The sequence below is a fragment of the Pygocentrus nattereri genome, chromosome 2, assembly GCF_015220715.1.
Source record: "Pygocentrus nattereri isolate fPygNat1 chromosome 2, fPygNat1.pri, whole genome shotgun sequence".
NCBI lineage: Eukaryota > Metazoa > Chordata > Actinopteri > Characiformes > Serrasalmidae > Pygocentrus > Pygocentrus nattereri.
The window spans coordinates 28,246,260-28,256,554 of record NC_051212.1 but is presented as its reverse complement, the minus strand read 5'-3'; the positions used below and the strand labels follow the sequence as shown (position 1 = coordinate 28,256,554).

Below are 10,295 nucleotides of genomic sequence, written 5' to 3'. Positions count from 1 at the left end.
TCATTATAGGAAGGGTAAGGTGACGTCAGCTAATTAATACAGATGTGAAAAATGCTAGTCTTTAGATAATTTTTGATCATGTTAAAAGCTGACAGATATACAGTTGTCTCCCAAATGGACCTAGCAAACGTTGTGTTTCAACAAACATCATTTTATAAGTTTGCTAGTGCAGTTAGTGTGAAGTTCCCCAGCTCCAGTCCTGCAACCCCTGTACTGCATAATTGTGGTTTGCTTGGTTAAAATACTTTACATTATTAACTAATTAATCTCTTCTTGAGCTGAAGGAGGTATGTACAGCAGAAAAAAACACTAAACTTTACAGTCCAAGGGGTGCTCCAAGCCTGGAGTTTGAAAACACTAAATTAAAGGTCTGTGTAGTCTTTCTTCATTTTCGGCTTCTGCTGTGTTTTGCAGGTGAGTCATTCACAAAGCACAGCAAATTGAAGGCATTGGGCTAGCGCAGTCACTCCCCGATTCAGTCCTCAAAATGGTGGCGACTATACAGTGTGATGTCATGCAAAATGCAAGAATAGCATACAAGGGAAAAATGTGACTATGTTCGTTACAAGCTTCAGTTAAAACATAGAATATGGTGTTGACATGCTGTGAGAATCCCATAAGGGTTCTTGGAGAAATAGCATTAGTTTTAATTTTTTTCCTCATTTTGATGAAGTTTTGACATGTATGGCTCAAACAGAGGGCCTAGCTCTAAAAGTGACAGTATGCCATTGGTATACAAAGTGCTAATGTGTATGTTTCCTGTACCCGCTGTCTTATGCAAGGTGTCAGGAGTCTGTAGCTTCTACTCAGTGCATCTCCCATTGAGAGTCTTTGATTTGGCCCAGCAGACCTACTGTGGGTAATAGTGTATTGTACAGCGTAGACTGTGTCTCATTAAGTCTTCTCTTTCACGTGACCTCCTCCTTTCCCCATCTTCCCTTGAGACCCCTGTCAGCAAATCAGACTACCCACTCTCATCTAACCGTCTTTCCCAGTGCTCTTGTGATGTAGTATGGGTGCATGCATAGTGCATATCAAAGCTAAGCCTAAACTTGCTCCTGCATCTAATTACAAAGACAAAACATGGCAGTGATGTGCTCTGAGGCTCAAACAGTTTGCTGGGATAATTGCTTTATTATAAGAAAATCCCTGCAGCGCTATAACATGATCGTTCCAGAGCCCATTAGCAGCATTCACTTTGAAGACTAGAAAAGGGATTCAGAACACACCCGTTCAACTCTCCTTAGGGAATAATTGTTATTAGAATTTGTGTTTTATTGTAAGAGTGCTTGGTCTGTGCTGCATTGGTGGTGTATATTTTATTCTAATGGTCAAGTCATACATTCGTATAGTTATTAGCCTGATGTTTTTTATATTAGTGTAAAAAAAGATTCTTTAAGTCCGGAGGGCTGGTGTTCATTTCCCTACTCAAACATATACTACACCTGGAAATTAACTGCTGGGTTTGAACCAGGTGCGTTTGGACAGAGAAATGATCAACTGTGCTGGACAAAAGCCCTACAGGCCTGGAACTGAAGAACCCTGGTGTGTAAGTAGTGTGGTGCATGTAGAAATGAATTATGTGGATAGTATAGACCAGTAGTCATGAACCCTTTTCCTTGAGATCTACTTCCCAGCAGAGTTCAGTTGCAACCTGCACCTAACATGATGTCCTGATAACCTAACACTAATGTATCTGATCCAGGCAATCAAGAACTTCTGAAGACGTTACTTAGCTGGAGCAGCTGTGGCAGATCATGGTTGGAACAAGACTCTACAGGAAGGTAGATCTCCACGACCACGGTTGGTGATCACTGTTATAGACTGCAAATTGTGGATGGTGAAGACAATAAAGAGTAGACCTCAGAGTCATATCGTCCCCAAGACGCAATTAGAAACCAAATGTTAATAAAAAATAGTTGATTTTATTTAATTCTCTCTGTGTAGCAAAACTAGCCATCAACATGCGGTTATTTACATCCAGCAAACGCATGTTTATTACGGTACGTACAAGGTACATCTAGAAATGACAAACAGCTGATTTTCCTTATACAAGACATTTTTTCCTATGGTACGCTAGTCATTTATCTTTTGTCATTTTTTTATACTTTTTTTAAAATGCTCATAATGTCTTCAAAGAAGAAACACATTTTAGATGCAAGTTCACATAAACGTGCAGACACTTTTCTCCTCCACTGTTTCAGATTTCTTTTGTCAGTTTTTCTATCCTCAGCTTTTCTTCTCTTCCCAGATTTAAAAAATTGCTTAAAATAATTAGAATGCCAAGCACCTCCCCCTGTTTCTTCTTATACCTTTTTCATCTCCCCTCACTGTCCTATTGGATAAGGTATCACAAAATTTGGATGCATGACTCAGCATTTTGATGCTGAATCTGCTCAACATTGTTCTGTTGAGCTCTTTTTTTGAAATTCAAAAAAGATATGGTTTGTCGAATAACTGTTATTAAAACTAGTTGAAAATGTGACCTCTAAGAAGCTTTCTGACAGGTTCTTTGAGTGACTGTTTGCTCTGAGTATGCCCAGTTCCAGGAGTTCAGTGAGAAGAATGAATCATCAATGGTCTCATGCGGTCATGTGTTCTTATACACTTTGTCCTGTAGCATTAAATCTGACCTCCCCAGATGAGCATTGTGATTTCGGCCCCAGCTGGACTCCAAACTGTTGTGTGAGGGTAAATATCGATCAAAAGCTTCAAGGGATGTGTGAGTTGGGATCAATTTCAATTAGAAGATTGTCAGTGCTGCTTTGAAAGAACTTTCATTGACTTAGAAATCTCTTTTGTGCAGATCATTGTTCAGTTGTTTCATAGACAAAATGTCCAACAGACAATACTTCATTCGTATATTCTATTGACATTAGTTGCTGAATGGAATTAGGAACAGAGATAGGTCATTGGGAAAGTATCGAGGTACTTTATATTCATGCCTCATTCATCTGTTTTACAATTTAACTGCTAAAGTCTGACCAAAGTTTGGTTGCTCCATTTTTATATGAAAATCCTGGTGACCAGGATTGAACCTGCCAACCCAACAATGCAAAAATGCTGTCACAAAAGGGAGAGTGTCTTAATAAGGCAATAAATAACTGTGTACACAAGAGCTCCTATGAAATAGCTTCTTTTTTTCTTAGAAATACTTGGAATGTATGAGCGTTCTTTGCACCATCTTTCAGTCTTTTGCGTAGAAAAACTATTTAAAAAACACGTTGAAAGGGCAAAAAAAGTCAGACAACAGACAGTAACTAATTCTATGTACAGGACTGAGTGTGTTCTTATTACACATGAGAACACACATGTTAAATGCTTAAGCAGAATACTTCTAGATACAGTTAAGACTCAGTACGTTTGTTCGGTAGGATGAACCAAAGCCGAACACTTCCAAACAGTATGGCACTGATTTTTGATTCTAAGACTTCAGCATGACTGACTTGAGTTTCATGGAGTTGAGTAAACATGCTCTTTGTGCATGCATTCTTTAAAGGTGCAATTTAAATATTTTTTTGCTGTTGTTCTAGTTCATAATGACATGAAAATATGTTTTTAAAAAAAGTTTCAGAACTTTACAAACAATCAAAACATAAAGGTAAGGCTTACAAAGGGATGTCCCATTGATCTCTGTACTTTTGAAAGGCCTTCTCGGAGTATGGAAAGATAAGAATTTAAATTGGGTTTTTGAGCCCTGTGTGCAACCAACATAATAGACAAAAGCACCTTTCCTCACATCGTTCTCAGTGATTCTCAGTCTTATCAGGGGAGGAGGGTCATAGATGAGGTGAAATGAATGTGACGAGGGATCTCAACATTATCTCTTGTTACATTCTGATCAAGACAGAAACTGCGCTATTCAACTGGAGCGAAGAACAGCAGTGAAAAACGGCAACAGTCAACAGTCTCCAAGCAAATTATTCAAATGAACTCAAAAGGGAAAGATAAAAATTTGACTCAAAAGACAAATTTCTGCAAATGAAACCAAAATATGGTAGGATGGCAAAAACAGTCTTTCAGTTATTCCCTTTCTTACTGTCCTACTTTTACTCCTCACCTCTAATTACTCTATCTGTATCTTCACTGAAACATCTGGGGGCTTTTCAAGAAAACCTTCTTGATGAAGTTTTCTAGCTCCTCATCGCTGTCCCGCTGTGGCTGTCCCAACTGGCTATAATAGTCATCTTGTCTGGTGACTACAGAACCTGGGGATGGATAATAGAAGGCAGGCCGGCGACGCAGTGGCGACCGAGGTTTGGGCATGGGTACTGCTTGGAAAGTCCGGGGATGAGGGACAATGTAGTTTGGGAAGTAGAGGTTCCGCCGGAACGCCGGAGGAGCCCATGGGCGAGGCTGCGTCCAGGGACGGTACCTTTGTTTGAGGGAATAATCAAAGTCATAGTCCAATGAATTCCCCAGGATGTCATTAAGGGAGTAAGAGGGCTTGGCATAGTAGCGTGATTTGGGCTTGGGAGGAGGGATGTAGATGGGATAGTAGCTACTGTAGGGCTTTTGGTAGAACCGGTAGGAGGGGTAGGTCCGAAAGGGCCACTGTTGCTTGATCCAAAAGTCTTGCTTACTGGGCTTAATGGAAGCCCTGTCTTTGAACCATGCTTTGAATGGATTTGAATTAGGTTTAGGTGGTTTTGATGGGGGTGTTGTTCTTAAGACCGTAGATGGGGCGACAGGAGCTGGAAGAGGTACAAGAGGCCGTTGCCATTGCAAATTTTCAGGGGCATCTTTTTTCTTTTTCTTCTCCACATCACTGATTATATCAACCACATCATCTGCAGGGAGGTGCAACTTACTGGAGATCTCAATCAATTTGTCAATAGTTTGTGGGTCAATGTCATCATCATCATCATTGGTATCCTCTTCTGAGCGTTTGTCTTCTGCTGCATTGTTGTCTTGGTACTTCTTCCCATCTTGCTTGACCATGTACTGCAGAAGCATGTCGGATGCAATATCTGCAAGTTTCTCTTCTTCTGCTTTAGCTCTCTGGGCCTCGGCTGCCTGTCTACGTACCTCCTCCTGTTCAGCTTTAGCCCTAGCCTCTTCTTCTTCAGGACTCAGCAATTCCTCATCTTCTTCATCCTCTCCGTTTTCATCTACTTGGTCTTCCATATTGTCATTAAAATCATCCATAAAGTTCCCTCCCTTGTACAATGGCCTATTCTTGTTTTTCTCCTGTTCTTGCTGCCACTTGAGCTTCTTCTTAGACAAGGCCAAGTCATAGCCCTTGGCTTTGGGCTTGATCTCATTATTCATGAGGCCATTTCGGTCCAGATAGTCAAGGTAATCACCGCGGCTCTCCCTCTGGCCAGTTGAGGAATCACGCTCCCTTTTTGTAGCTGTGCTGTAGCTCTGAAACTCCTTGAGCATGGTCTCCAGATTCTTCAGTTCCTCTGGGCTCAGCTGCTCATCCTTCTCCTCATCTGTGCCTCGCTCTGACTCCTGCTGCCCCTCCTTGCTCACCACCTCCTTTGTTGCTGCCTCTGGTTCTTTTACAGGCACTGTTTGACTAGTAGTGTGACTTGTCACCTTTTCTGTAAGTCTTTCTTCTTCTTCCTCTATTCTCTTCCTCTCTTCATCCTCCTCTCTCTCTCGCTCTTCTCTGCCTTGTGCTGCAGCAGCTGCCATTACCAGCTCCAGCTCCTGATGTCCATCTCTGTCTCTTTCAGCCCCCTGGATCTCCCTAACCTCCTCTGCCTTTTCTTCTCCCTCATTCTTGTTTTCCTCATTTGTTGTCTTCCCCTGAGGCTTGTTGAGTGCCTCTAGGAGCACTGCTGCTAGGGTTTTGGGATCAACATCTTTGAAAAGTTCATCCTCCTCTTCTTCTTCACCTTGTGCCACTTGCTGACCGTCTCCTGCTTGGGTGGACTGAATCTGTGGAAGTTCAGAAGAGGGTGGTCCATATCGACTGCTGAGGGTTTCTTTGTCTTCAGTCACAGGGTTGGCGTTTGTGGGCTCAAATGTAAAGCTAAAGAGGATGAACAGAAGCACTATCGGGGCACTTGAAACTTGTTGGCTGCGGAGCATGACCGTGCAGATCAGGAGCTGAGGTGTGAAGGTGATGTGCCTTCAGAGAAAAGAAAAAAGGAATAGAATATATTCAGAAAATGTCAGAGAAGACAACAAATACACCTCCACTATAAAATGGTCGCCTTATGAATGCCTTACTTCTGTCAGATATTACATTTCAAAGGCTCATAAGAGGGTGAGGAAGGTGAAACACCTTCAGAGAGAGAGGAAGAAAGAAAATGAAGATTTAGAAAAGGTCAAAGAAGACAAATATGTATACAGTTTACATTGCTGCCAGAAATGAAGTTACAAATGCTCATAAGCAGCATGATCAGAAACAGTGCTGTTTCACAAGCTCAGAGGCTCAAGAGCCTTTTCTCTGATAACATGGCGCACACAACGGACTGCACAGGCATGCTGTGCATAGAACAGTTACAGTGCTTTTATGATGTCCATCCATCCATCCATTTTCTAAGCCACTTCTTCCTCAGGGTCGTGGGGGGGGGGGGGGGTGCTGGAGCCTATCCCAGCAGTCATCGGGTGGAAGGCAGGATACACCCTGGACAGGTCGCCAGCCCATCGCAGGGCAGACAGACAGACACAGACAGTCACTCACACACTCACACCTAGGGGCAATTTAGCATGTCCAATTGGCCTGACTGCATGTCTTTGGACTGTGGGAGGAAACCGGAGAACCCGGAGGAAACCCACGCAGACACGGGGAGAACATGCAAACTCCACACAGAGAGGACCCCGGTCACCCGGCAGGGGATTGGAACCCAGGCTTTTATGATGTATCAGCAGTATTTATTAAAATTAGTTTTATTGACCAGCAATGAGGATATAAAAAAGAGCAGATGTTTCAGCACTACAAATTTGCTTTGCCACTAAACTTTGTTTGCTTTTATGAACTGGCTTTATGTTCACAATAAATGTACTGTGAGTGTGCATCATTTATTACTTAAGCTTATTTATAGAAGAGACGATGGACCTTGATCATCACTTGGTGCGTCACCACCAAATCCAAATGGAAACGAAACAGCAAACCTCGCAGAAAGACATTAATCAGGAAGCAGTAGAGCAGCACATGCTCTAGTCCTGCCATAATTGATGTCTGCTGTTTGTCTTGGTTTCTAATAGACGGCGAAGTGCGAGCGCTCTGGAGACGCGGAGCAGGAAAAGGAGGTGCGTCCAAACCTTTGACTTCAGCCTTCCATAATGTCTTCAATAAAGAAATAAAGTATTTAATCAATAGAATATTTCATAATATCGTCCTTCGAGACGATGCAACGAAACATGAAACGCGTTTCTATTTTTACATATACATTCAACTTGACTGCGCAAAGCAGAATCCAGTGTCGAAATCCTACAGCGTTGAATTAACACGCAAGTGCATTTGGGACTTCACTATAAAAGGCATTTTGTGTGCGTGATCAATATATTGCAGATGTGCGCTTAATCTGAAGACGACCAATGGATAAAAAAGTAGCAGTCTCTGACTGTCCTGATATATATAGCTTTATATTTCACTGTCTGGCTCACTGAATAAGGCAAAATGACGTTTTCGATAAGTGAAGTATTTGAACCTGAGGAAATCCCCACTACCGAGGAGCGACTGCCTCTCCTCTTTTGTCCTTTTCTAAGCCATCACTTCCAGTAAGACACTCTTGGGAAGTAACAGCGCCAAAGCACATTAGTAATCCGCCTCTAAGACGCCGTGTCTGCACGTAATCTTCTGCATTAAGCCGGGCTCTTTTAAAGAACTGGGAAAGCCGCGGCGCACCGGCAGAAGTTTGGACACCAGAGCGAGCTAGCCCACATTGGGAATGCGCAAAAGCGCCGTCAAACGCAACAGCACGGTGTCTTTTTATGCAGCTCCGCATAGATAGAGTTGGAAACAAAGACTTTGGTAAGAAGAAACACACCGAACCAAAGCCAAGTAAGAAGCGAAACGGCACCTGAAACTTCCCGCTCACCGCCCGTCTTTGTCAGTGCTCTCTAAAGGGAGTCCCTGTTATTATTTTGGGCTGATGATGCTATGGTGATGGGAAAGCTGACGACAGAGGCGGTGGGGGAGCGGCACTATTACTGTTTCTGAAAACTGTAAACAGTTATCGACCGTCATCATTCCCACAAGTGCCTTCATGATCTGGAACCATTACAAGCACTGCCGTCATTTACAGGCACGTCTGAGCTCCATTTCACTCAAACGAACATGATGATGATGATGATGATGGTGATGATGATAATGGTGATGATGATGGTGATGATGGTGATGATGGTGATGCATCAGTTCCGACTCCACCCAGTGATGTTCCTCATTAAATCTGCTTCTCTTCAACAGTTTTTCCTTTTTCTTTTATTTGGTGGACGCGATGAGCCTTTAGTCAGGTTACTTTAAGCTGAATACATGCTGTGGTTGATGCTGGTAAACACAGCGGCTGTTACTCAACTTGTTTTGACACCTTCATCAGCTTAATAAAGTTACACTACCGTGCATTATTAATCGCTGACACTGTCCACAGAGATCTGTAAAGTAGTTTTCGACACTTTGCTGCTGTGTTATTGTGTGAAAGTGAGGGCTTACCGGAATCCCAAGCGCGACGCGGTCCCGATGCACTTTTTTCTCTTCTTTGCTGTTCAACTCTGCGGCCGGACTCACTTATTCTCTTCACTGGTGTGCAAGTTTCCTTTGTTTGTGAGATAAATGTGTCTGAATGTTTTTTTCTGTAATATCTGTGAGTTAGACGCTCGTTCACGCCGTTGGAGCACGTCTTCGTGACGGCGCTGCGGGGAGATATTTTCAGCACCCTGGTCAGCTCCTCGCCTTTATATGCGGGCCCTCCTGTGGCCACGTGACCGCGCGTCACCGCTGCCCATTGACGTCATCGACTTCCATTGATAAGAACGTTCGCGTCGATCGAAACCCGCGAGCGTTTGCTACGCTGCAGTGCCCAGATGAATGAACGGCAGAGGGATGAATGAAATAGTACTCCGGCTGGGTTTTTTTTCACTTGGAGAGAGGGAGAGAAAGAGGGGGCTACAGACAGCACTACGGAGAACAGAGAAACAGAGAGATTCCCAATAAGGAGCTGCTGCAGTCCACTGTTGCCCAGTAGACTAGCCATGTATGGATGTTGACCACGTACACTGGCAATGCAGAAGATCTAACATGCACAGTTTAAAAGCTGAAAGATACACGAGGAGGAATAAATAAGATTAGCACCATCAGACAATGCTCTTTTCTTCCTCACTGAGCATGAGATCACTGGTAAACCCTTACAGCCTAATAATGTATAACATGATATGTCATGATCTGTAATGGTTTTGCCTGCAGTACTGTCTAATTGTAATGTATAATACCTGTTTAACATAATGTAGCAAACGACAGTAATGAGCCCAATTTGTTGTAAGAATGCTGTAGTGTTACTATAGATTATTATTTTTATATATAAGGGGCATCTTATACTTCATCACTCAACTCCCCTCTGTGAAACAGTATTAACTTGCGTTTGCAGCATTTGTATTGCTTCACCCTTGCAGCAGTACTGCTGGCTGTATATGACATACGTTTGTTGTCAAAGGAAGTAACACCTAGCTCATTATATTACATGTGACAATTACAAGCACTTTTATGCCCAAAATGCATCAAACTCAATGACTGGAACTGAGATGAAGTCTAACGTTTTTGTGCATCACCACATATGTTTTTCAAGGATGCCTATTAGTATGTAGCCTCTACAAATCTACAAAAGGGACTCCTAAGAGAGAAGGTGGTGTAGATGTTTCATCAGAGCAAGGTGTGCTCATGTTATAACAGGCAAAACCTCTGCCCCCCTCTTTCATTTGCAGACCCTGTGTGTGTGTGTGTGTGTGTGTGTGTGTGTGTGTGTGTGTGTGTGTGTGTGTGTGTGTGTGTGTGTGTGTGTGTTTCTGCTGGGGGAGAGAAGAGGTGGCAGAGAAGACAGCACCCTAACAGGATACCAAAGGGCAGATTGTGTTATGAGCACTGAACATCATCGACTGCCACTGAGCTCTAAGAGGAGAAGCTGTTTTCAGCGCCCATTCCCACTCAGTGATTCACCTTTCCTCACTCTGCATTTGCACTCGCTCAACACACAATCACGTACGTTTGCTGGATAGAAACATAAACACTAAAGTAGTACTGCATGAAAGTCAGAGACCTTTCATTTATTTAAATTTAAAGTCAAAATGTCCATTAAGGTTGGGATATTCAATTTTTTAGCATCAGCAATTTTTTAGCATCAGCA

The 10,295-nt window shown here is 42.8% G+C and overlaps 1 protein-coding gene across 1 annotated transcript; it reads right to left on the bottom strand.

Annotated features, from left to right (window-relative positions):
* Positions 1–1,905: 1,905 nt before the first annotated feature.
* Positions 1,906–8,842, bottom strand: vgf (VGF nerve growth factor inducible). The gene is made up of 2 exons (XM_017724911.2): positions 8,612–8,842; positions 1,906–6,082 (listed from the first exon to the last, which is right to left on the bottom strand). Exon 2 carries the CDS (start codon positions 6,040–6,042, stop codon positions 4,084–4,086), a length of 1,959 nt encoding a protein of 652 aa, XP_017580400.1. The 5' UTR covers positions 6,043–6,082; positions 8,612–8,842; the 3' UTR covers positions 1,906–4,083.
* Between the last annotated feature and the right edge of the window lie 1,453 nt (positions 8,843–10,295).